This window comes from Neltuma alba, unplaced genomic scaffold, assembly GCF_004799145.2.
Source record: "Neltuma alba isolate B1F8T4 unplaced genomic scaffold, ASM479914v2 tig00007969_pilon, whole genome shotgun sequence".
NCBI classification, from domain to species: Eukaryota; Viridiplantae; Streptophyta; class Magnoliopsida; order Fabales; family Fabaceae; genus Neltuma; species Neltuma alba.
In genome coordinates this window covers 37,186-64,851 of record NW_021634915.1, presented here as the reverse complement: position 1 = coordinate 64,851, position 27,666 = coordinate 37,186, and the positions used below count along the sequence as shown (strand labels likewise).

Below are 27,666 nucleotides of genomic sequence, written 5' to 3'. Positions count from 1 at the left end.
GCAACCGAGATCAACATGTAACGAAACCAAGAGAAAATTTGACATTTACTCACTCTTGGGCACTTGTCATGGGGTATAAGTAATTCCAAATCCAAAAGCTCTTGGAATATTCTTTCGCCTTCTTCCCCGTGCCGGACCAACCCTTCCCCAATCCACCAATAAATAAGAAGCCTTTTCCTGAGAACATCATTATTGGGGAAAACTGCCAAGGACAAGCAAATTCCCCGGTTATGCTTAAGCTCATCAAGACGGAGGAAGAGTTCATAACTCTCACAAAGACATTTCATGAGTGGATCCTCGTCTGCTTTGTCTATGATTGCCAGTGCCGTTTCAGATAAAGCTTGGGCAGAATAGTCCTGAGCGACCTCATCATAAGCGGCGAGTTGGTGCAGCTTTTCGTTTAATTGAGCGAGCTCGCCAAGGATAGAACAGAAACCAGAGGGTTCAATTTTGGCACAGCGATTAGCCAACTCCAAGAATTGTTGCCCAGTTTGAGTTCCCCCTGTTTGGAAAGTGGGAATTGACTCATCGTGCGGTCAATCACTATCTTGATGACATTTTTGGCTAATGAAACATCTTCAAAGGTTTCGTCGAATGTCTTCTTAAACATCTCGAGTTGATGCAGTACTTCTCGCATGTCTGTGGTTGGATTTGTTGGGATCGACATGTTCAGAGCGTAAGAGATGGAAACGTTGTCTGGTACAAGTTTGGGAGGAGGCCAGGGCATGCATGAGCATGAAGGCAAGCAATAACCAAGGGTCCTCATTCAGCACCATGTACTTGTCCGTACAATGCAATCTAGGTTCTAAACTATTTAAGATTTGATATGAATAATTGAGATTTAAAATTTTTAACATGTAATTTTTTAATAATAAATTTATTTTTTAAAGAAATGTTAGTGATAAGATTATTTTTATTTTGAATTTTGTATCTATTAAAATAAAATATTATTTAAAGTATGTCAAAAGTTTAAATTCAATCTGAACAATTCAAAATCAATATAATGACTTAGATTAAGATAACCACTCCATGTTTATCATTATTATGAGCATAAAATATGCCCCAATAACCAAAGCTGCTAAAAAATAAATCAGTTTCAGTGCTCATAATAGTAGTAAAATCTAAATTATTCAAAATTAATTTTAATAGTCTAGATGTAAAATTTTCAACTAATAAATTTTAAATAAAAATTTATTTTCTACAAAACTTACAATTAAAAGATTCCATTTATTTTGAATTATGTACCTATTAAAAAAAAATTTCTAGAAATAAAAATATTAAATATAAATCACAGCCATTCATATTAAATTTAAATGCTGAGATTTAATAAGTATCATGCTATTTATCCTTATGGCAAGCACTGAAAGTAGTGAGGCAGAATGTCCAGCATTGGCGCCTCATAAAAGTAAACTCAATTAATTTAATCAAGAAACTTTTCACTTTCATTGTATTCTTCTACGTCACTTGGAAAACGATAAGAATATCTGTTCTGAATGTTGAAGAGAGGCTTTTGATTAGTGCAGGGAAAGCATTGGGATCAAAAGAGTGATGATCACTCTTGTTAATTTTAATAGTTTAGATTCTACACCAAAAATTAAGTGACTTTTTTTTTTACAGACTAAAGTATATTTTTAGTTTTTTTATTTTGAACAAGATTTTAATTTATTTCTTACATTTTAAAAAAATATTTTTAGCCTAAAATTGTTAATAAAAATATCATATTGAGATTTTGAATGTTGATAAAACATTATCAAATATTAACATATTAAATTTAATTTTCAAAACATATATTATCGCTATAAAAGAATTATCATTTAAGATAATTTTAAGATTAAAAAAATAAAAATATAATTGATAAAGTAAAGAGATCAAATTGATACTTTGTATAAAAATAACGTATGAAATGCCTCTTTTATATCTTATGACATGAAACGATACAGTACTTTTCTTTTCTTTTTTTTAACAAGAGAGGGCTTAAATTTTCACGAGTGAACATTCTTTCTTTCTTTATTTTTTGCCCTCGTCTTCGGTGAAGCGTGATCCGTATATTTATGTGAAAAAAAGCGGGGAAAAATTCTACAAGAAGAAAATAATCAATCGAAAAATGGAACCTTCTTATGTGGACAATCTTAAACTAAAGAGTTCTATTGACTATTCTCGAATCAGTTCTCTTTCCATTGCGCTTTTTTCTTTTTTGAAATATATCTTGCTTTAAAGAATACAATGGATATATATAAGCTTTTAAAAAAAAAAATATGTGAGAGGTCACATATGTACTTTCACTTATAATTTAATAATGTTAGTGCATGACTCTCTAAAGTAGGAAGAAAAAAGAATAACGTGAAATTAAAGTAAGGAAAAGAAGGAAACTTAGTTCAAAAATTTCTGGATGAGACAATATTTTGGGAGACGGACCATAAAGTAAGGAAATGATGCTTGAAAAAAAAAATAGGGAAGCGATTTGGCTGAAGGGCAAATTATAGTTGTCTAAGAATAAAGTGAAATTAAAGAAAAGAGGGAAAAAAAACAAGAAACTGAAAAAGAGAGAGGGCAAAATTGGTGCCAAGCAATAGTGAAGAATCGTTAGTTTGCTTGGTGATGAAATTTGGTATTTTTGCTTTGAAATCTCTAAAGGGGGAGGTTACATTGGCTCAGAAAAGGAGAGAAATTTTATAAAAAAATAAAATGAGAAATTAGGGACATTAATTTGGTGAAAGTTTGGATTTAAGGTGGGCAAACATATATTGTTGACTTGAAAGTTTGATTTGATTGGTACATACTCTTGCTGCACACTGATATTTATTTACCATATAATATTTTTAATGAATTAATTAAAAGACATTTAAAATTTTTAATTATAGATTAAATTGAAAATGAATGTGAGGTGAAAATGAAATTTTAAGTAAAGTTAATGATAAAACTAAAACATTTTTTTCCATGTATAATACTCATTTAAAGCATATCATTTTCTGATTACTACTGCATCTCTAAAATCACAACGTAACACTAAAGAAATTTTAGCAAAGTAATAATGAATTAAGAGTTTCATATATATAATTTTAATATAATTTGGATTTTTTCAATAAAGAAGATACTATAAACTTTGATTAGATCTGATAATACTTAAATAAAACCTGTGGATAGTATCACATATTCACATCTTATACGTATGTAATATTGTAATGATAAAAAAAGGATAATATGGTTATCATTTTCTTTATTTAACACAATTTGGAGATACGCACACACACAAACACGTCAATGCCAAGTTTAAACTTAAGATCTCATCTAAGCATGGCGGGTAGCATGGTTATTGAGATAACTAACCGTTAACATCATGTAGTTATTATAAAAATAGTATAAAAATTTTTAGAAGAAAAGACAAATTCTGCTTCCTTTAATTACTCTCTACATACTTTCTTTCCCCATCATCAACTCTGTACATGCATACAAACACACATATATTGGCCTTCTTTGCGTTATGAGATAGCTAGGATTGTGTGTTTCAGACCTGATCAGATTGTTTTGGCTTTGTGCGCGGCTCTTCTTTCATCTTCTTCACTGCTTCCTTTTCCTTCAACTCCCACGCCAAATCAATCAAATATATCAATTTTCTCATTCCCTAAATACTCCTCTGTTCTTCTCTGTTCTTCAATCGACCCTGTGTGGTTTATTTTCTTAGTTCTTAAAAAAAAAAAGTTTCTTTTCTTGCTTCTCCTCTGCATTATACAAATTAAAGTCTTCTGCTATTGCTGTGTTTTGCTGGTGTCTCCGGCTTGGTTCATCAGAGACGAGAAGATCACTTTGGTGACAATCATATAGTGATAAGGGTAAATTCTTCCTCCTTGTTAGAAACTTTTTGCATTCACTGGAAATTTGCGTCACTCTGTCTTTTATTTCCCCTCCCCCTCTTCTTATTTCCTCTTTTGACTCTCAACAATAGAACTTTGTTAAGGAAAATTCAACCACGAATCTTGATTCTACGTTTTGTGTTCTCTGTTATTTATATGAATGATTGATGAAATGGATGATTTTCAAGTACTGTTTACTCCATTGAAACATAGTTGTAATTAAATATTTCACATAAGTATATTAAGTAATAATTAAAATTATTACTCTATTAAAAATATAATTAGTTTCATTTATTTTTTAGTCTTTTGTTTGGCATCTTACTCTTGTAGTCTTTAATTAATAATCAACGGGTCTAATTATATATAGCCTTATGTGCGCGCGCGCATGGATTATATATATTACATTAGGTAGTATATTATTTCATAGTTGATAATAATTTGCTTTATAAATAGAATGAAAGCGCTTCAAATTCTAGGATGCCAGAGTTTAAGATAGAATGAAATGAAGTCACTTCATTAGAAATAAAAATCATTATTTGGAAATTTTACAGGGGAAGTGGGAGTCTAATTTGATTATTTTTAGGAAAATTATTATGCGATATATTAATTCTCACTTGACTCTTACGCAAGAATTACTTTAAAACGTCATATTGGCTAAAAAGAAAATACTCCTCAAGTCCTTAATATAATACTCATTTAACTAATTTGATTAGATTAAGAAAGTTAGATAAATTAGTTAATTATAATAAATATGACACTTTTTTCCTAAAATATCAAAATTATCTTTTTTAATACCCCCTTCTTTTTCTACTTGATTATGGTTGAGGGAATATCTGTAGGAGTAATTTAAAAAAAATTGATAAATATGATAAATGAGTGTTATATTTATGACCAAAACTAACTCAATAATTAGGTCTTAATATTAAGGATCAGAGGAATACTATTATATGAAATTCATTATAACTTCTTCCTCAATATTAATATGAGGATCAAATCAAATGAATCAAATATTCACAATTTAAAGTGCAAATGTATACTTCAATAATTCTCTAGCTTTTTTTTTTTTTAATTATTTGGTTTTGTAAGGGGGGTTATATTTCCATAGAAAACTTTCTGCAAAATGCAACTAAGGTGGGCGTAAATTGACCCTGATCGGTTTGAATCAGCTAAGCTGACTGAATGTGTCCCCCCCCCCCCCAACAAAAAAAAAGAAAAAGAGTGGAAAGAGGTGCGTATGTCTAGGGATATTCTTTTCATTGTAATGGTTAACTTCTTCTATATAACTTCGTCTCTCTGTGCTTATTACATTTCCCCTTTTCCATTTCCATTTTTTTCTCAGTTTTTCATTATCAATGACCCAAAGACTTTCCTCCATCAAAGAGCATACTGGGAAAAGAGAAACAAAAGAAAGAACAACAAGTGCAAATACTGTTGTGTTCCCTCGTGTGAAAACCCTAATTCTGGACGAGTTGCCAAAATTTACTGGATCGTCCTCCAGCAGGGATGGTTTTCGTGGTGTTAAATGGCTTGAGTTGGATACGGTGGAAGTTTCTTCCTGTCCCAACATTGGCGAGTCAATGTTGGGAAAGGTGGACAGATCTCTTTTGAAGAAAGTCACTGTGAAAAACTGCCGGCCATGGGCAGGTGAAGATCTCGAGAGCAACATCGGTTATCTCTCTGAGTTAACTGTAAGTACTCTCTTCCTTAGTTATTCTTCTCACATCATGTGAATGCAAATGAAAATATAACGAAGCTTAAGGATCGAATTTGATTTTTATATAAGAGAAGAGTTTTTAAGAATATAACCCCCACACACACAACACACAGGAACAAAGGTTTTCAATACTGTTCGTCACTTAATACTGCTGATTCTGGTATCATTATTTTACAGGATGAAATCTCCAAAATTGAAAATTTAAGGATCGATGACTCGAAGGAGTTGCAGAAATATATGAGAATGGAGCTTCATGAATCATCTTTCAGGCAACTGAAAACTGTAGAGGCCTTCCATTGCGGCAATGAGTTGAACGAGTTTTTGTCCATTTTGCTTCGCCGGTCCAGTAAGCTTGAGCGCCTGACAGTGGAATCGTGCGACCTGCTGGAACAGGTTTTCCATCTCACAGGAATTGTTGCTGAAGAAGGAAATCTGAAATTCCCCAATTTGAAGACAATGAGATTGTGTTCGTTACGCAATTTGAAGTGCATATGGAACAAGGATCCAAGGAGGATTGTGGAACTCGGCAAACTAGTTAAATTAGAGATAATCGATTGTGGGTTACGCCAGGGTCCACTTTCGATTGCTTTACTGGAAAAACTTGTTCTTCTGGAGGAATTGAAGATAGAGTCATGTAAGATGCTGGAACAAGTCGTAGAGGACAACGAGGAAATGCAGGAGAGATCATTTCATGGTTTAAAGGATCTTTATCTTGCAGACCTCCCAGAGTTGATCAAGTTCAGCTCAAGGAACTGCAATGTCGGATTTCCTAATCTACTGAGATTGACGATAAAAAAGTGTCCAAAATTGATTGAATTTACTGCCGGGCTTTTAAGCAACCAGAAAGGGACATCTGGTGGTGTGCCGCAGAAAGAGATGATGGTATGTACAATAATAAATTTTGTTCAGTCCTCTAATTTGAACATCCTCACAAAGTTAAGTATTCATGAGGCATTACAATTTATTAGTGTGAAATTTCTGTGGCTCAAATAATATCTTGAAGCTCTTTTCTGCAGCACGCATGCCCTAAATTGGAGAGGTTGATGCTGGAAGGCCTAGAATTGTTGAGCGTGGAAGTGGTTTCCTTGAGCAAATGGAGTTATACGAGGATTGCGGGGTCAAACAAGTTGAACAAACTGGTTGTAAGGAATTGCAGTTCTCTTCGAAGCCTGGAACTGCCCACAAAATGTTTGAATCTGAAAGAGATTGAGATTTGTGACTGTAACATTTTGGAAGAGATTGCCACTGACCGTGTAGAAGGAGGAAAAACGGACCAGGAAACTTCCGGTCATTTAGAATCTATTGTTCTTGAAAATCTACCAAAGCTCTCATTCTTGTCCTCGGAGACCTGTGAATTTCCATCACTCAAAAAACTGAGAATAATTAACTGTCCTGAGGTTGGGAAGAAATTGTTATCAGGGAACGTCTCTGCTAAAGCAGCGGACCACTCGTCGGACAAGGTAGTAAATGTGTTCTTCAAAGATATTATTTCATGTGATCTCTTCATCGTACGTTGTGATGTTGATCACCCCAACGTTTAAATATGCAGTGTTAAATTTATGACTTAAATATATATATTCTGTTGCAGAGGAGTTTAGCACGTGTGTTATTTGATGACATAGAGGAGGAATCCCTTCATGGTGAGGGCAAAATGAAAATACCTCCTGAGTTAGAATTACTGGAGTTGGCTGATTTACCCAAAATGCAGTTGTGGAAGCAGGAACCTGAGTTTCCAGTGTTTCGAAATCTGGCCGACCTTAAAATCATGCGTTGTGGAATCATGGAAAAATTATTTTCCATTCCGGTGGCCGAACACCTCTCACGTCTGAGATTGCTATCATTATATGAATGTGAAAATATGGTTCGAGTTCTTGAAGGACGTGGAGAAGGAAAGAGTAAACAAGTAGTAAAGTTCCCAAAGTTGGAGACACTTGTGCTTAAACACCTGCCAAGACTCACCAGTTTCTGTGAAGAAGCTGTTAATTCTTTTGAATTCCCAGAGTTAAAGATGGTTAGAGTAGAGAAAGTTCCAAACATGAACACATTTGTGAAGCAACCTCTCAGAACTCCAAAATTGAAACAAGTTTATGTGACACATATTAAGAAATGCTGGCTACAAGACCTGAACGAGACAATAACACACTTGCGCGAAAATCATGGTACTTACATCATTAAAATATTCTAATGTCATCATTTTAGTTCTGGTTGATTTATCATAGTAATATAGTATAATTCATATCGCAGTGAATTATGATTCTTTTTCTGCATGGTTTTTTCTGATAGATAAACTTAAAAGGGAGGTTTGGAAAACTGGCATTGCCAGACTAACTGAAACCGACAGCCTCAAACGTTATGCAGACGAAGCTGAAAAAAGCTCGTCACAGGTACGCTGCTGAACTTTTATCTCTTAAAAAAGCATTTTCTGAGCTATAAAAATGCTCTGTGCGATTAAATATGGTTTACATATTTCATCTTAAATTGAACGTGTTATTCAACTTTAAAGGAAAATTAATTGAGTCAAAAGCTACTTTTAAAAACACTTCTAGCTTAAAAATAGTGATATATGACTTGTGAGATTATATATCATAATAGACGTGAAAAAATTTAAATTTCTTTAAATTAAATCAAGGTGTTAGATTTGAAATATTTCTTTTGTTTGCTTGATCGGCTTTTACTGTCTTACTCATTACTGGGAAATGAAAAGGGCAAGTTCGAGATTAAGGAAGCAGCAGCAGAGATGGAATTGCATGAAGGCATGCACAGGAAATCATATGAAGAAAACAAAAAAGAGATCGAAGAAGAACGATGAATATGTGTGTGGCGGTAATTGCTGTGTGTGTGTGAGGGAATCAACATTCTTAATTAGAGAGTATGTATGTTTTACCGGTCTCCTTCTACTATGGCAATACGTGTTTGGAATGATGTTGAATGGACAATGAAGGAATAGAAAGAGAGACATGGAAATGGGAATAGGAATATGAATAATATAATATTACTTGAAACCTTTTTATATGGTACGTTTGAAATAAAATTCATCCTCAATTTTTTTTGAAAATTTTTTTCTTTATTTGATAGACTCAACAGAGGTTGGATTTAGTAATAACATGACAAGCCAATATTCAAATTTTAAAAAAATATTCATATTTAGTGGACGATATTATTTCGAACATCAAACAGAATTGCCTTTTTAGTGACTTGGTGAAAAAAAAAATTGTATCAAACTTTAAATAAGGGAAACCTTGTAAAAATGTAATTACCATCATACTTAGTGACCTATAATAAAGACTACTCTTTTTTTCAAAAAGTGCCTCGAATTAAATATCAAAGCGGTGTATATAGTTTTTTTAGAAAAATAAAAAATGTGTTCTCACATAACATAATTAGCATTTGATTTTGAAAAAGCATGAAGGATTAGGACGTGATGGTACCACACCTACAAGATCCAGAATTTTCTGGCAAGAAAACAAGCTAAACCAATTTATTACATAGATCGATCTATAGTACCATTCATTCCCTTTCTTTCATGGAACTAGAAATTAAAGTCTCCTGTTTTTATACATATTGGGTGACCTTATAGAAATTAGTTTATTATTGATAACAATTATGAAAATATTGCTGCCACAGAAACGAGGTAATTAGATGTAAAGGGAGAAATGCCCGATGTGCATTACCTAAACCAATCATGAAAATATGTTCTGCAATGAAAGCAAAATAATTAGGAAAAAAAACTTCTTTGGACCTAGAGGCAAAGAGAACTCAACAAATTAAAAAAGAAAACGTCTTATAATTAAATAAAGAAATGACATGATATGAAGCAGCTGTCAGTCAGCCAAGTAACTTTCCCAGTAAAAGGAAAGAATGAAATCCTGGCCGGCCGCGTATTGCTTAAAAATATTACAAATCATAACAATACGTTCTGCAATAGGACAAAGTAGTTTTTTCAAAAAAAGAAATCCAGAAACTATTTATTCTTATGGATCTCACCGAATGTTAAATTTTTCCATAGTTAGTTGTAAATTTTTGTAGTGTGAATGCTGAGGACTTCGATTTGATATTTAAGAATAAGTAGTTTTATATAATTATTTAATGTAAGCTGAATACAATTACTCACAACTTACACTTCCACTATTTAACCCAAGAATAACACTTTAGTCTTCATACATATTCAGGATCCTTGAGGATAAAGAATAACATGAGTTTGGTTATCACGTATAATTTAATATTTTCTCATCATGTAAAAATAGAAAAAAAATCATTAATCAATACTTTGATAAAATGAAAATAACAATCTATCTGGTAATTTTCAACTGATCATCATCATAAATTATCCTGTCGCTAAATTAAAAAAGAAAACAACCAAATCAGCACAAACAATTATATATAAATGGATCACCCTCTCCTCTCAATTTAACCGACCAAACCAGCACAAACCATTATATATATATGTATATATTTATATAGACATGGATCACCCTCTCCTCTCAATTTAACTGTGGGAGTAACCCGCTATGAGTTTGACCCTCGCGTCGCCATCCTTGATTTGAAACTGAGTGCTGAGACCGAGTTGAGCCATTAAGAGCCAAACAAAGGAAATGAGCTCGCCACCTTTACTCAATAACTGGACGTGTCCCGTAGGCCTGCAGTGGCACGCGGCATACGACAGCAATTCCACCCACACACTGGCTATGATTTCCCATTTCTTGTTATTTTCTAAATTGTTCAACTCTTTGGCCAAACGACATGCGTCAAACAATAGGGATTTGCTCCTATCCCCCTTCACATCAATGGGTTTTTGTTCTGTTGGCACTTTCATTAGAATGTCGCAAGCTTCCTTCAGCATATCCTCCCCACCATCCCCTTCTGCTGGAATGCTCCTCCTCTTGAAGAACCTTTTGGCCTCTTCACATGTGTCTTGGAACCTCTTTTGTCCCATTCCTGCTATGGCCGACATCATGTTGGGCTGCATAACCAGAAGGTATAGCATGTAATCCGAGACAAGCATGCTGATTTGTCTATTGCGTCGATCCTTCTCTTCATTTTTAGCGTCTTGGGTGGAACAGAGAGTAGTAGCAATGTGCCACAATAGAAGGCTCTGATCAAAAGCAACTTCGTTCGGATCCACAAATGGCTTCAGGGTTTCTAAGTTGGCCTTCTGGACAACCTGCTCACCTCTAGCAGAACATATGCTTTGGATGGCCTCTATATCTTGAGCACCAGCTGATTTCTCTTTCAGCTTTTCGAACAAGTATTCCCAAAGCTCTTTGACGAACGGGTTTTTGGATTCATGCCTCCACTGATCAAGGAGGTCGTTAATATTACAACATTTGCCTAGTTGACAGAATAAATGCTTGACATATACCCAGATTTTGAGGCATAGATCATCAGGATCCCTCTGAACTGACTCTTTCAAGCAGTAACTCAGCAGATTGTACCCCGTGATTGATCCAGACCATCTGCGCATTAAAAATTTGGTGGACAATCTGTGACAGCCGCGGTAAGGGCCTTTCTGGATTTGTGGCCAGGTTAGATTCCCCAGCCTGAGGAACCGCGACAAAATTATTCCATTGAGACGCCTGAAGATTTTAATTCGGAAGTTTTGGTAATGAGAAGCTGCGTAGGAATCTATTAGAGATTCATCGGAGAGGGTAGCAGTGTAATCACTGAAAAAACGCTTGAAAAGAGCCATGACATCCAGGAACAGAGCGCCAAACAGCAACGCATAAGTCACCCTAACATCCAACTTGTCGAAACCATGCCTGTCTACCTTAATGAAGAGTACAAGGGTGGCCGTAATGGACATTAATGAAACGAATTTTCCACAGAACCAGAACCAATTTTGGCGAATCACCGAGGCCTTGGTGTAGAAAACTTCATACATGAAATTGAGCTCAACATCTATGAGCATGAGAGCCTCTCCTGCCGATTTGCTTTCAAAATATCTCCGGCTGTCGTCCCGGTCTTTGAAGCTGTATATCATGTCAACGACGAGACCTTTAAACTTGAGGAAGAAGGAGAAAGCTTTCTGCACCAACTCAAGTTTGTAAATATCAATCGCCACGAGCTCCTTTCCATCGCTGTATATAATGATAAAGGATAGCATTTGTTAGTCTGCTATTTATTCAGGCTGTTTGGTTCAATGAAGGGGAGGGGAGCGGAGGTGAATTAAGAGGAGGAAAGAGGAGGAGAGGGAAGGTTATGAGTTTTGTTTGGTTGGAAGAAAAGGATTGGAGGGGAGATTTCTTGTTTGATTTAGGAGGAGAAGGGATGGGAGCTAATTTTAAGTTGACAAATATATCCTTATTTTTTTATTTAAACTTCTTTATTATTTTATTACGATATTTATATCATAATTATTATATTTTAATTTGTGAATATAAAAAAAAAAAACTAGATATCTTGAGACATAACAAGTAGATTATAAATAATTATATATCAAAATAAGTGTCCATCAAAAAAATATATTATAATCTTTAGCATATTATATAAATTATAAATAAATTTATACTACAAGTTTTAAACTATTTCATCCTTAATTATATAATATGCGTAACCTCACATGCTTAATTAGATAAAACACAGAGTTTTGTGTAAAAAATGAAATTGAATTAAAATAGGTATATATGGACACACATATCAACAAATTTGGTGATTGATAATATCATTTTAATAGAGTTCAATGACTTTAACTCATATAAACCAATAAAGAATAGTTTTATACAGAACAAATGAATAAAAAATACTGATAATAATGATAAGATGAATGAGGTGGGGGGTTAGGCAAGGAGAAAAGATGAGAAAGATTAATAGTAAAGAGCTTGGAAAATGATAAAATCAGGGAACGAAAATATGCAACCAAAAAAAATCTTTGAGGAGTTAAAAAAAAATCTGTAGAAGAATAATAGAAGCTGAAAAAAAAGGCAAAGAGTGAAAAAAAGTTTTTACTGAAAAGAAGAAATTTGGAATATTCAAAAACTAACATAGGTAATTTAGTCAGGATGAGAAATAATATTTCTCTCCTATCAAAAAATCCCAAATTTGGAGGGGAGCAGAAGGAATGGAGTAGAGCACTAAAAGACAAAATTTTTTCCCTCCCCTCCCCTTTATTTTTTTTTGGAACCAAATACAATTTCTTCTCCTTCACCTCCCCGCTCCTCTCCCCTCCTCTCAAAAACCTTCCAACCAAACAAAGCCTAAGGGTATGTTTGGCTCAATAAGAGGAAGGGGAGGGGAGTGATTTTAATGGAGGGAAAATGAAGGGAGGAGAGTGGAAGGATTTTAATATTACCTTATTTGGATTTATCAAAAAAAGAGAAGAGGGAAGGAGTTTTAATATTATCTTGTTTGGTTCATGAGGGGAGAGGAGGGAAAAATATTTTAACATAAATAATTTTACCCTTATTTTATTTAAGATATAGACATAATAGTCACAATATGATAAAATATGGGTATAATAGTCATAACAGAGCAAAATATTGCCCTTTCCGTCCAAATCCTTGCAATTTTAGAGGGGAGGGGAGGAAAAATTTTAAAAAATTTTCCCTACCCTCCTAAAATTTGTGTATTTGTTAAACAAGGAGAAATGATTAAAATCCCTCTCCTCCTTCCCAAATCCCTCCTACCAAACACACAATTAGTGAAGTTTTAATAAGTGAGTTTAACTCAGTAATACAAGTCCTTTTTACCCTTTTTTCTTTGCCTCTGTTTCTTGATTGCTGCTCCCATCTTTTCCCGTCTCACCGGTCTCCGGAATCATGATTATTTCGGCTGGAAGCTCGGCCGCCAGCCTAGAAGAGTACTCCTCCATGAGCTTCGCATAATTGGCCCCCGCATCCGGCTTCGGAAGCAAGGACTTCCTGAAATTATTGATGGCCGCGATGTACAGAGCGCGAGTTCTCTCAGCATACTTGATTAATCCGGCAACAAACATCAATATCGTCAGCAACCATAACGGGTTCCGAGGGACCGTCAAAAGGAAGACATAAGCAGTTGTGACTGACTGGAAAATGAGGCCGAGAAGGTGCCTATGCCAGAGCTCGTTGTCCTCCAAAGAAAACGCAGTGATGGTGTCAGGGCCACCCAGGTGTAGGAGAAGGAAAGGACCCCAAAATGCCATGAGGTAATCGTTTTGTGTGAGAGTGGTTTTTTGCTCTTGATTGTTGGAGATGAGTCCAATGCAGTAGCCAGCTGCCCAGTCGGCGAGAAGATAAGCCAACCAGACAAAGAATATGAAGAATTCGGAGACTCCTCCTCTCATCCGTTTTCTGAAGGGAGCAGAAACGATGAGGAAGATCTGAAGGAAGAGACTGAAGAGGATAATTATGCGGATGTTCCACTGGTCCCATATCAGCTTCTGAAATTGTGAGATGGAAGAAAGCATGTTTGTGCCTCACAAAAGACCAAGTTATAACCTTGGGCATGCCTAGTGTGTGTGTGTGTGTGATCTCTATATATTGTGGGTGATGGAAGTTTCGTTACGGATTTGGGAATCTCCATCCCCGTATGTAGGAAGCCACAATTTAAAAACGGCCCCATGCATGCCTGCTTTAATTTTTCTTTTCTTTAATTTTTTTTCTTTTTCTTTAGTTTATTCTTTCCCTTTTTTTAATGTTTAGATCAAGTTTGGCATCTTGCTGGCAACAGCCACGGCATACACGTATCATTTATTCTTAAATGTAATGCGACGTCAAGATGTACAACCTCCTCCTCCTATTGAAATCAATAAAAATCTTTGACAACATTAACTAACCTTAAAATTTAATACTCCTCTCCTCTTATTTGTATGGAAGAGAGAATTTTTTTTTGAAAAAATGATATAAAAAGAAGTTAAAAATTACAATATTCTAATTTAGGCACAGATCAAAATCCCGGAAGAGGAAGTAGTGTTTGATTTGGTATTTTGCAAATATAGCCCAATAACTAAAATGACTTTGTATCATATTTTCTGAAAATAGCTATCAAACTTGTCATTGCTTGTTCAATACTACTTGTCATTACAATTTATAACTTATTAATAAATAATTTGTCATTACCAATATATTTCTTATCATTTGTTATTCAACATTGGTCATTGTCAGTTCACAACTTGTTAATAAACTTTTTGATACAGGGGTATTTTTGTCATTTAACTATATTTGTAAAATATTAAATTAGGCATCACTTCCTCCCATGGGATTTTGACCTCTTAGGTGCTTGAATTAGAATATTGCAATTTCCAACTTCTTCTATGTCATTTTTCTAAAATTTTTCTTGGTCTTACTTATAAGTCATCTCATTTAATTTTTAGTATGAATATACTTTTTTGTCTTTTACTTATTATTGTGTAGATAATTATTTTTTAAAGGTGTATACATTAAATATAGGCAAAGTAGAAAAGTTGTTATATTTTAAAGGGTTAATATAGTTTAAAGTTTTTCTTGGTTCATGTAAAATATATTAAATGAGTGACTCTCTAATTTCACTCCCTAACTTCACCCCATTTAATATCAAATTATACCTTATAAAAACAAAGTCTACACAAGACTCCCTCCAATCTCTTTTTATAGAATCCCAAAACTTGAATTGATTTGATCCATTTTATTAGATCCTACTTAGAATTGTCTAAACATTAAATACATTTTTTTTATCATTTTTGCTCCTGCATTAATTTTCTTTTTTTTTTGCTCATCTTTTTCTCGTACTACATACTCTTTTTTCTTTTATCTCATTACAAATATTTCTCTCTTTTACCTGCTTCGTTTTAAAATAAAGACATACTTGAAATTTTTTTAATTATTATATATTTATTGTTTTTAACTAATCTTAAATGTTTTTTCAAACGATATAATTTAGTTAAAAAATCTTATAAAAAGAATAGGGTGGGAATAATACATGATGGGTAAATTTGTATGAAAATTTTAATAATATGACCTATAAATATGATAAAAAATATCTTTTTTTTATATCTATTTTAGAAATAGCAATGGAGGAGTACAGTGCATACATTTCCTTTTCTTTTTTTTCGAGTCTAGCATATTTATCGCAAGTAGCGGTAACTAATCTCTCCACATTGTAGACTTTTTAAAGAGTTTTAATACTGACTATATATAAGATCCTCTCCATAGACACATATATTCTGATATATATGAAAGTATATATTAATTTGTTTGAGGGAAAGACTTATTAGTTAACTTTACTTAGTATTTAACTTTATATATATACTTTTACACTTTTTTTCAATCACATCAAAACAAGTGGCCAGATTTTAAAATAATAGTGAAATTAACAAAAAAATTTGTTATAAAAGAAATAATTTATGAAAAACTAACCTATCTCGATTTCTAGGAAACAAGAAACATGAGTATATATTTCTCTTTGATTTAAATATATATATCCACACACCTCAAGTTTTAATTTTGTCAAAGTTTAGGAACATAATTATTTTTTAAAATTGTTGACTAAATATTTGGGTTTGAGATGCAGTAAAACATCAAGTTTATTTTTTATTTTTTTCATGACTTCGTATTCTTTTTGAATTTTTTTCTTTAGGTATTTTTATTTTTTTCATTAATTTCGTAATCATCATATATAAGTACAGAGAGTAGCAGACCAATGTTTCCTACAGATGAATTTGGTGCTATTTTATTCTTTTAACCCATTGTTGTACAACATCAAGTTTATAAATTCTTTCGATTGTACATTCATCTTTTATCTCAATTCTTTGTTTTTATTCAAAATAGGAGAGAAAACCTCTCCAGCTTATAAATTGTTTTGGTTATGCTATCATCTTTTATCTCAATCTATATAAACATACATGGCACAAAAGAAAAAGAAGAAGATGTGATGTAAACATGCGACTGAACTTTTTTTTTTTTTAAATTAACCTTCTGAATTGTGAAAATCAAAAGACTTCATCAGCAACACCCAATACAACAAGATGAAAAGGCAAACAACAAAATCAACCAGAAACAGAGGAAAGTATCCTCTCTTGTATGATCTTGGTTGGGAAAATGATATTAAGTCCCAAACAATTATCTGCCACAAATATCCTTTTATTTCATATATAATTTGGAAGTGGAAATTGTTTTGAAACTGATCAATGGCCTCGTCCTTGTTTAGCAAGTTTTCTAGATTATGACAAGCCTTGAGGTCCAGAATTTCGAGGCTGACCAGTTCTCTGATGGACTCAGGAAGTGAAGTTATTCTTGAAATCCCACGGAGGCTGAGATATTTGAGCAGTTTCTGGGTCTTCAAACCTCCGGTTAGGAACGATTCATCTTGAACTTCAATTTGATGGGTGGGAGAAACCTGCCAACGACCAAGCTGAAGCACCAGCAATCTCTTCAGTTTAGCAAGCCATTGGTCTTGAAAATGAAGATCTCTTTCGTTCACGTTAAAAATGGTCCTCAAAGTCTCTGGAGGTGTGGATTCTCTTTCAATTCCCAAATCAGAGTGTCCAGCGATCAAACAAGTCCGCCGGGAATGGGCAAGATCAAAATGTGGTATCTTTTCCTTTATGTCCAAAAGCATCTCTTTCTTGGCCAGTGCGATCAACATGCAACGGACCCAAGGGGAAATTTGACATTTACTCACTCTTGGGCACTTGCCATGGGGTATGAGTAACTCTAAATCTAAAAGCTCTTCAAATACTTTTTCGCCTTCTCCCTCTTTCGAGACCAACCCTTCCCCAATCCACCAATAAATAAGAAACCTTTTCCTCAGAACAGCATTTCCAGGGAAAATTGCCAGAAACAAGCAAATTCTCGGGTCACGCTTAAGTTCATCATGTCCGAAGAAAAATTCGTAGCTCGCCCGAAGACGTTTCACTAGCCGATCCTCTTCCGCGTTGTCTATAATATCCAGTTCCGTTTCAGATAAAGCTTGGAAATCGTGCTGATTGGCCTCACCGGCACTTTGGCCCAGAAATTCGTTTATGTGAACGAGCTCCTCACGGATAGAACGGAAATGAGAGGGTTCAGTAGTTTTGCCGAGGTGATGATACAGCTTCTCGAATTTGGTGCGCAGTTCCTGTTCCGACCTTGCGTCTAGTTGAAATTGATTCTTCAAATACTGGTCGATCGTCTTCTTGACATCTTTGGCTAATGAAACATCTTCAGAGGTTTCGTCGAAGGTCTTCTTGAGTTTACTCAGCAGTCGGGGCAGATCCGTCGTTGGATCTGTTTTTGATGCGCTCGACATGTTCAGAGCGTAAGAGATGGAAACGTTATCTGTGGGATAAGGGCATGAGCATCTGAGCATGAAGATAACCTGACTCCGATCCACCCCCCTCGCAGGAACGCTGACTTTATATTAAATTTTACTAAAACATTTCATTGCTTGGACACTTCCCTACACTAACCGGCAATTTCTCGGTTGATATAATTTTATTAATGACATTTTCATCTTGTAATGCTATATGAAATATGAGTATTAAATTTAGACTTTTTCATCAAAAGAAATTTAAATTATTATTTTCAATAATTTTGCTTTGTACAAGATAAATACACGATGATTTAAAAGAGTTTAATTTGCGTCATTTTTTAAAGTACAATTCCCAAACGCTCCAACTGGAATAGAACAGATTAGGAAAAAAGAAGAAGAAGAAGAAGAAGAAGATGAGAAGTGACAAGCACGATTTGAATTTATATCTAACTTGTGGGAGAGGAAATCATCCGTAATATTCTAATGCCACTTTAAAGCATATGGAAAACTTTCTTTTTCCTCTTTTTGTTTCTTTTTCTAATTTGGTTTGATTGATAAGAATATCCAATACACTTTTTTTTTAATAATTGTTTAAAATTTAATTTTTATATCATTCATTATCATATGTTAAATTGTTGACCTCAATTAAACGATCAAAAACAGCATTTTTTTTTTGGGTTTAAATTAGACATATTTCCATGAATATATCAACCGAAGTTTCATATTTACGAATTTTTAAATAATACAATATCTAGACAAAAATTAGGTCAATTTATTTATATACAATAGGTTAAATTTATAGGTGCACATTTTAATTAGTAATAGTAAAAATAGAAGTGTCATATTTTATAGGCGAATTTATAAGTGCATATTTGTAGTTTAGCTAATATGACCATATTAAAATAACAAGCTTATTGATTGGAGAAATTAACCTGATCTTGAACTAGGTTTTATCTCCTGACAAAAACTATTTGATATGAAATGGGATGGATGGGGCCAACGTTAATTTGGGTAAGAGAATATTATCAACGTAATTCTTTCTTTTCCCTGTTGGTTTATTTCATAGCTCCACATAAGAGCTTCATCTTCCTCTCATAAGCGCTGGAAACTGCCCAGTTCTGTACTTGCGATTCCTGTCATCATCATGGCATCGTCCGACGTCGCCAGATTTCTGATAAAACAATACTTACAATCTATCGACAAAGAGACCTCATACCTATCAGATCCTACCTTGGACACGTTTAAAGCCATCGGTGACAGCTTGAAGACAAAGTTAATGGGGCCTGAAAGCAATTCATGGCTTTCCGATCTTAACGACACCCTCACAGAGTGGCAGATTCTCAAGGAGCAGGACAAGTATATCAAGAGGATTTTCTCCTGCCAGTATCATATGGCTCGCAGGAGAGAGCGCTCAGCTATCGATGCTAGACTCAACCGGATGCAGACAACAGCGAAGGAAATTACTTCAAACTCGGTCAAATCAAGCCCGGAGAAGAATTTTCCGCTGTCTGATCAGTGTCCCTCCTGCGAACCCGATCGAATTACTACTTTTCCTGAGGTCCAAGAGTCTTCCGGCAAACTCGAAAAGCAAATGGTTGATTGGCTCTCGACGCCGGGTGGTGATGACTTCAAGGCCGTCGGGATTTGTGGGATGGGTGGTTCGGGGAAGACAGCGCTTGTTAATAGCCTCATCTGGGCTGGCTTATCGGATCTTATGACGCGCGAAGAAGAAAAGGAGATCATAGATGTCAGGATTATGAAACACTTGTTGTATTGTTTAGGCTTAGATACTGATGGCATGGCGGGCAATTTCGACGGGGATAAGGATAGGCTCATGGAAGAACTAGAACGTCGATTGCTGACGATCTCAAGGAACTACATTTTGGTGTTGGATGACATGTGGCACTGTACCGAATGGTTCGCTGATAATTTGTTGGGCAAATTGAAGAAACATGAAGGTGGTGCTGTCATTGTAACCAGCCGGAAAAAATCCGTGGCCCAAAAATTCGGTGCAAACAATAGATTAATACATCTAAATCCTTTCGATTACAGGGAAAGCGCATTTCTTCCATATATTAGACTACAACCCCCAAGCCGTCCACCAGCAATCCCATTGTCGATCAGTCTGATGGATTATTGATGGCCACTTAGATTTTATATATCTTCTTCCCTTTTCTTGCTTAGTCCGAAATGAATTTGTTCTTAAGTTCAAAAGAGATGGCAATTCGTCGTATGCTTGTGTCTTCGACTCTTGTAACTCAATCATGTGTGATTTAATGCATTTTTATTTAAGTTTTATTTTTTTCATAGTTATATATGAATAATTTTGTTATCCTTTTTCAATTATACTCATTCAAAACCTTTGTTATTGTAACTGAAGCTGCTAAAAAGGAGATAGAATGCTCAGCATTGACGCTAATAAGTACTTACCATATATGTATTGAATTTAATAAATCCCGGGGCGATTCGTGATTGATAAAATTAAAATCAATTAATTTAATCAAGAAACTTTTCAGTTTCATTATATTATTCTTCTAAATTATGAATAATGCAACTTGATTTGTTGATAAACATTAGCTATGTGCGATATTATGATGAATTTTGCATGAATTGATTTAAAATATCATGTGCTAAGCATATAGGAGTTTAAAACCTCATGCATAGCATAATTGGGCCCCCCATGCATGGCTGCTTTTCTTTTTCTTTTCTTTAATTTATTCTTTTCCCTGTTTTGGATGTTTAAACTTTAAATCAAGTTTGGCATCTTCCAGGCTGCAGCCACGCTGTACACGTGTATTATTCTTTTCCGGTAACTTAAAGCAGGCTAGGAATAATGTTAAAGCCAGGATCTTTCCAACAAATACGCTTTTTAATATTTAAATTTTTTTATGGGAATAATGCCACTTATCATCTCAACTAACAACTTATTAATGCACATATATATCATTTATTCTTAAATGTAATTGTAATATGAAAATACTCTTTCCCTTCCTTTTTATAAGTTTAAATATAACTGAATTACATAATTTAAAAAAATAATTAAAGATAATAAATATTAAAAATATAACTTATTTTTTTCAAAACATCTTTATTTATGAAGAGTATGAGCGGAAGAGAGGATGGGTGAAAAAATAAAAATAATTAGAGGTAAAAATAAAAACAAACACATTAAATGTTTAGATATTTCAAAGTGTATGTAGCTTATAAAAATGACCCAACTCATTCAAAATGTTGAAGCTTATATATATTACATATATATATTCTAATATATGCAAAAATATGTGTTTATTTGAGGGAAACACTTAGTAGTTAACTTTATATCTACTTATGTACTTCAGTCAAATCGAAACAAGAGTTGCCAGTTTTTAAAATATTAATGATATTAATGAAAGAATTTGTTATAAATAAATAATTTATAGAAATTTTACTTGTCTTGATTGATTGGATACAATCGAGAACCTTGAGTATATAATTTTTCTCTGATTTAAATATATATCCACAAAGTCTTAAATTTTAATTTTCAAATTTAAGAAACACTTATTTTTTTAATTTTTATAATTGTTGACTCAATATCTGTGTTTCAGATACGGTAAAAAATTATATTATTATCTCTTGCGTAATTTTATAGGCATGATATAGCAACAAAGAGTCAAAGATTAAGTTGTCTGATTATATTGCATAATAATATTGTACTTTTTGCTTATCAAAAAATAATATTATACTTTAATAAATCTAAACTAGTATTTCTAGTCAATTTAAATAATTTGAGTTTTTATTTTGTTTATATCCATTCTAGAACGACATTTTCTTGCACTACAAAAAAAAAGTTATTACCAACAAAATTAGCAACAAAAAATTATTCTCTCACTATTTTTTGATAAATTATCAATGAAAATTTCATTGCTAAATTTAGCAAAATATTCCGTCACTAATATTAGTAACTGATTAGTAACAAAATTGTATTTCGTCACTAAATTCCATTGCTAATCAGTCAAAAAATCTGTAAGCAATTTTTTAGCAACATAATTTTTCTATCGTTAATTTTTGTTACTAATTTTGGCTCTAAATTTTTTACCATAAAATTTTTTGTCACTAATTCCGTCATTAAGTCTAATATATTGTTAATTTTAAATTTTATTATTTTAGATTATGATCCTCCAACAATTTATATAATAACATCATTAAGAATGTAATGATCTAAATATATTTTTAATTGTAAAACAAACTGATATATTTGTAAAGTTGATATTAATAAAGGTATCATTATCATTCATCTTGTCTTTAGATACATACTCAAATAGAAAGACAATTTCTTAGAAAATTTGTTTTATGTTTCATTAAAATCAATTCCTCTTGATTATTAATAAAATATTAATAATTTTATTATACAAATTAATATAAATAAAATTTGGTTATGATATAATTAATAACTCATTGATTTCAGTATTCAATGTAAAAACAAATTGTATATATAAAGCTTTTTTTAAAAAAAATAATGCAAGATACACACATAAGTAAGAGAATAACGTTTATCATAATCTATTCAAATCATTTAATTTTTTTATATGGAATAATTTATTAGATTTTATTATAATTATTATTATAATTGGCTTACATATATATATTCTTTTTGAATTTTTTTCTCTAGTTATTTGTATTTTTTTCATTAATTGAAATTATTTTCTTTCCATGTCGCCATTATAGGGAATCGTTAGCTAAGCGATGGAATCGTAGTGATTAATTTCGTAACCATCACATATACAGAGAGCAGCAGACCAGTAATGTTTCCTCGAGATGAATCTGATGTTTTTTTTTTTTTGGGCGCAAAGTTGCACAGCATCAAGATTATAAATTCTTTCGGTTGTACAGCCATGTTTTTATCTCAATTCTATGTAATCACACCTGGCACCCTATAAGAGAAAAAAAGATAAAGATTTGAATAAATGAACTTTCTTGCATTGGCCTTTTGAATTGTGAGATTTCAGCAACAGCCAATACAACAAAATGAAAAGGCAAACAGCAAACACCAAAATTAGCCAGAAATAAGAGAGGAACATATCATCCCTCGTCTTATTATTTCATAATTTGGAAGTGGAAATTGTTTCGATCGAAGCTCAAATCTGTCACTGCTCCATTCATGCTCCACGGATTGCTTACGATCTCTCCACTCCAGCTTCTTCACATATTGGAGTAAAGGAAACTTTGACCTGAGAGTTTCTTGATTAATTTGCGGCATCCGGGTGTAATTGAGCACTAAATATTTCACATTCCACCGCTCGCCCTCGTAATCTAATAAATCTCTGAGCTTTCCTCCCTTGATGTATAGCATATCCAGATTCGTCAGTTTGCTGGGCGTTAACCATTCTGGCTTCGTCTTGTAAGGAATGCCTTCAAGATCCAGTTTTTGCAGCCTTGCCGGAAAAGATAGAGATATTTCAACATCATCTGCCTTACCCCAAGATATTTTCAGATGCCGGAGCTGTGTCAAATGCTTCAAATTGTCGAATTCACCTTCCTGGATGGTAGCCTCACTCCCCACATGTATACTTAATCGCTTCAGATTCTTCAGACTTGGAAGATGCTGCAATCTAATGAGACTCTTCTGCGAACTGCCTATTATGAATCCCTTGAGTACTTGCAGTGAAGTGAGGTTGTGGAGCCCCTTTGGCAAGCTTTCCAGCAAGTAACATTCTGATACATCCAAATGTGTGAGCTTTTCCAGCGATGCAACCGCATCAGGCAAGGTTTCTAGATTATGACAGGCCTTGAGGTCCAGAATTTTGAGGCTGACCAGTTCTCTAATGGACTCAGGAAGTTTAGTAATTCTTGAAATCCCACGCAGGCTGAGATGCTTGAGGAGTTTCTGGGTCTTCAAACCTGTTAGGAACGATTCATCTCGAACTTCAATGTGATGGGTGAGCAAAGCCTGCCAACGGCCTAGCTGAAGCACCGCCAATCTCTCCAGCTCAGCAAGCTCTTGCTGCTGAAAATCAAGGTCTCTCTCGTTTACGTTAAAAATGGTCCTCACGGTCTTATCAAGTCTGGGTTTGCTTTTACCAGACAAATTAGTGGGATCAGCGATCAAACAAGTACGCCGAGAATGGGTAGGATCAAAACGTGGTGTCCCGCCCTCTAAGTTCAAAAGCTTCTCTTTCTTGGCCTCTGAGATCAACATGTAACGGATCCAAGGGAAAATTTTACATTTACTCACTCTTGGGCACTGGTCAGTATGATGAGGTATAAGCAATTCAAGATCCAAAAGCTCTTCAAATACTCTTTCGCCTTCTTCCTCGTCCCGGACCAACCCTTCCCCAATCCACCAATAAATAAGAAACCTTTTCCTTAGAATAGCATTTCCTGGGAATATTGCCAAAAACAGGCAAATTCTCGGGTCGTGCTTAAGTGGTCGGAGGGAAAATTCATAACTCACCCGCAGACGTTTCACGAGCGGATGCTTGTCTGCTTCGTGTATAATAATCTGTTCACGTTCAGATAAAGTTTGGAAATCGTCCTGATAGACCTTAGCGTCACGTTGGGCCAGAATTCTGTCTATTTCAGCGAGCTCATCACGGATATCACAGAAACGATGAGAGGGGGCAGTATTTTTGCGGAGAAGGAGATCCTGCAGCTTCTGTTCGCTCTGTTGGTCTAGTGGAAAACGATTCATCAAATGGTTGATCGTCTTCTTGACATCTTTGGCCGATGAAACATCTTCAATGGTTTCTTCGATGGTCTTCTCGAGTTGATCAAGCAGTTGTCGCGCGTGAACATCTTTAGTTGCGTTTGTTGGGAACGACGACATGTTCAGGGTGTAAGAGATATGGAAACCTTGTCTGATACAAGGCTGGGGGCTGGGCATGAGCATGAAGCCTACTTGCCTCCCGTCCCTCTTGTCGGAACCCTTTATATTAAATTTTTAATTTAAATTGGAACAGTAAGGATTTCAATAATTAAAAGAAAATGAAGACGAAAAGTGACAAGCACGATTTGGATGTATATCCAATTTGCGGGAGGCGTTGATGAATAGAAAATATAACTTTTTTTGACCAGCGAATAGGAAATATAACTTTTCTTTTTTAACTCGGTTTGATTAATATGAATAGATAATATCCTTTGTATTATTTTTGTATTACTTATTTAAAATTTAATTTTTTTATATCATTCATTATCTTATGTTAAACTGTCGTGTGTGCGTGTATAAAGTTTACATGTGTATGAGTATCTCTCTATTTTTTTAATGAGAAAATTGCAACAAAATCCCACCTAAGAGGATTACATACAAAAGGTTCCTTGAAATCATCAGATTATTCTTAAGTTTCAAAGGACCTCATTACAAGAGAATTCATTTGTTTAATTATCAAAGTGTCCTTTTTTAAAAAAAAAAATATATTGACAACTGAAAGAGCAGTAGTTGACAATTTAAGATGTAAGGATTAACAATTATTACAAATAAAAATTAACAACTCATACATTACATTTTATGATGTGCTAAAAAAATATGTTATCAATATTTGCAGTGATAATATTAATCCTTACATTTTAAATTGTCAACGACTGCTTTTTAAATTGTCAATGTAAACTTTAAAAAAAAGGACAATTTTGTAATTAAAAAAATAAAATTTTTTGTAATCAAGTTCCTTGAAACTTTAGAATAATTTAATAATTTCAAGAACCCTTTTTGTATTTAATGCCCTTGGGTGCGACCTTAGTGCAATTTTCCCTTTTTTTAATTTATACAAAATCTAAATTTATTTTTCATATATTACACGATCGATCTAACACACAAACTGCTGCATTAAGTGCAATTTATTAAACAACTAATAATGACCTCAATTAAACGATCAACTACCGATAAAGTGATAATGGGATGGATCAACATAATTCTTTGTTTCCCTTGTTGGTTTATAGCTTCATATATACAAGCTTCTTCGTCTGGAAACTGCCCGGTTCGGTACTTGTTATTCTTGTCCACATGGCATCCGAGGTTGCCAAATTTCTGATGAAACAATACACAGATTCCATCGATGAAGACGATTCACAATCATCGGATGCAATCTTTGCCAGGTTCAAAGACATCAGTGAGAAGTTGAAGTCTCATAGTACGGCGTTAAGCATCCCTGAAAAGATTTCATGTCTTTCCGATCTGAACGACGCCCTCACCGAGTGGCGGATCCTCAAGGAGCAGAACAAGTCGATCAGGAGGATTTTCTTCTGCCATGATCGGGTGGCTCGCTTCAGAGAGCGCTCAGCTATCAACGGTAGACTCCACGACATCGAAACATCGATATTTCCCCGGGAAGATTCTTCGATCTCCGTCAAATCGAACCAACCCAATTCTCTGCCGGCCGATGATCAGAATCCATCCTACTCACCCGTTCGAACTCCTTACATTGAGGTCGACAAGTTTTCCAATGAACTCGAAAAGAAAATGATTGGTTGGCTCCTGACGCCGGGGGATGACTTCACGGCCGTCGGGATTTGTGGGATGAGTGGTTCGGGCAAGACGGCGCTTATTAAAAACGTTTTGGAACAAAAAGCCGTTACAGACAAATTCAAGCGTATCATTTGGGCTCCCCTATCGGATTTTATAAGCTGCGAGGAAGAGATAGATGTCAGGGTTGTTGAGTATTTGCTGTATCGTTTGGGCTTAGATACTGATAGCGTGGTGGGCAGTTTCGATGAAAATAAGGACGGGCTCATGGAGGAACTAGTGCGTCAATTGCGGAACTCCGAGAATTACATTTTAGTGTTGGATGACATGTGGCACTGTAGCGATTGGTTTGCTGATCATTTCTTAAGCAGATTGAAGAAAATGAAGGGCGGTGCTGCCATTGTAACCAGCCGCAGAAAAACCGTGGCTCGAAAATTCGGTGGAAAGGATAGACTGATTCATCTACAACCTTCAGATTACAGGGAAAGCGCATCTCCTCAGGATATTGAGACCCAATTCCAGCCGTCCACTAGTAAATTAAACCAGTGAACCTGTCTTCAGCAGGTCATGACGTCAAGAGTTTTGGATGGATTGTTGGGTTAAAGTGCAAATTCACTCAAAAAATTTTATTTAGGGATGTTAGGCACTCAGAAGTTTTTTTCGTCCAAGACTTCAAGAGTTGTTTTTTTGCTTCACAAATTTAATATTGTAACAGTGTTGCCCTCACCACCAAAAATGTTAACGGTAAACGTTAAATTTTTAACTATAGAAAGGCAACATTGATATGATTTTTAAACTTTTGGAGTAAATTTGCACAATAAAAACTATTTAGGTGCCCATCCCTCGTAAATAAAAACTTTCAGAATAAATTTACACATCTTGACCCGATTAGATTTTATATTTGTTTTTGTATTCTTGCTTAATCTGAAATAAGATTGCTTTAAGTTAAAATAAAGTAGCAGTTTATCATATTGGTGTCTTTTGGTAATTATGGTTCGGTGGATTATGTATAAATATTATTGTATGTTTTATTTGAATTATATTGCATAATGATAAATAGTCTTATCTTGAATTGACTCCAATTTGATTCAACCATATGTTCAATGACCAGTTTGATTTCTCCGGTAGCCACCGACGATTTAGGAAAGGAATGCATGTTTCTATGATGGGCAAGAAATTAATGTTTGGCACTTCTCTTTCATCATCTATGTGAAAAGCCGGCGGGGAGTTTGCAAATCAGTCTTCTTCCTCAAGTCTTTAACTTTAAACGCCATAAAAAGAAGCAAGGTATATGGTGTTGGTACCCTGATACTAATGTCTAACTAATAATGTGCCGGAAAAAAGAAAGCTACAATAATATAACATATCTGAAGACCACATTTTGAAAAGTCCATGGTCGTCTTCTTTTCTTTTTTTAACATTGAAAATTCTTATTTCTCGTCCCTCCTACCAACAAAGAATTTCACAGGGAGAATTACAATGAGGTTTAAAAG

General features: G+C 34.2%; 6 protein-coding genes across 6 annotated transcripts; 3 read left to right on the top strand and 3 right to left on the bottom strand.

Annotated features, from left to right (window-relative positions):
• Positions 1-3,734: 3,734 nt before the first annotated feature.
• Positions 3,735-8,567, top strand: LOC114753521 (uncharacterized). The gene is made up of 7 exons (XM_028942203.1): positions 3,735-3,830; positions 5,191-5,539; positions 5,743-6,447; positions 6,582-7,025; positions 7,154-7,724; positions 7,849-7,949; positions 8,270-8,567. The coding sequence occupies exons 2-7, from the start codon at positions 5,204-5,206 to the stop codon at positions 8,372-8,374; spliced, it is 2,262 nt and encodes a 753-aa protein (XP_028798036.1). The 5' UTR covers positions 3,735-3,830; positions 5,191-5,203; the 3' UTR covers positions 8,375-8,567.
• A 1,484-nt stretch (positions 8,568-10,051) lies between these two features.
• LOC114753519 (uncharacterized) lies at positions 10,052-13,942 on the bottom strand. The gene is made up of 2 exons (XM_028942202.1): positions 13,262-13,942; positions 10,052-11,626 (listed from the first exon to the last, which is right to left on the bottom strand). Exons 1-2 carry the CDS (start codon positions 13,940-13,942, stop codon positions 10,052-10,054), a joined length of 2,256 nt encoding a protein of 751 aa, XP_028798035.1.
• A 2,477-nt stretch (positions 13,943-16,419) lies between these two features.
• LOC114753518 (uncharacterized) lies at positions 16,420-17,739 on the bottom strand. Its single transcript, XM_028942201.1, has one exon. It carries the CDS (start codon positions 17,737-17,739, stop codon positions 16,420-16,422), a length of 1,320 nt encoding a protein of 439 aa, XP_028798034.1.
• A 1,147-nt stretch (positions 17,740-18,886) lies between these two features.
• LOC114753517 (probable disease resistance protein At4g19060) lies at positions 18,887-19,882 on the top strand. The gene has a single exon (XM_028942200.1). It carries the CDS (start codon positions 18,887-18,889, stop codon positions 19,880-19,882), a length of 996 nt encoding a protein of 331 aa, XP_028798033.1.
• A 2,892-nt stretch (positions 19,883-22,774) lies between these two features.
• LOC114753516 (disease resistance RPP13-like protein 4) lies at positions 22,775-24,544 on the bottom strand. Its single transcript, XM_028942198.1, has one exon. The coding sequence runs from the start codon at positions 24,542-24,544 to the stop codon at positions 22,775-22,777; it is 1,770 nt and encodes a 589-aa protein (XP_028798031.1).
• A 1,170-nt stretch (positions 24,545-25,714) lies between these two features.
• Positions 25,715-26,722, top strand: LOC114753515 (probable disease resistance RPP8-like protein 4). Its single transcript, XM_028942197.1, has one exon. It carries the CDS (start codon positions 25,715-25,717, stop codon positions 26,720-26,722), a length of 1,008 nt encoding a protein of 335 aa, XP_028798030.1.
• The last annotated feature ends 944 nt before the right edge of the window (positions 26,723-27,666 follow it).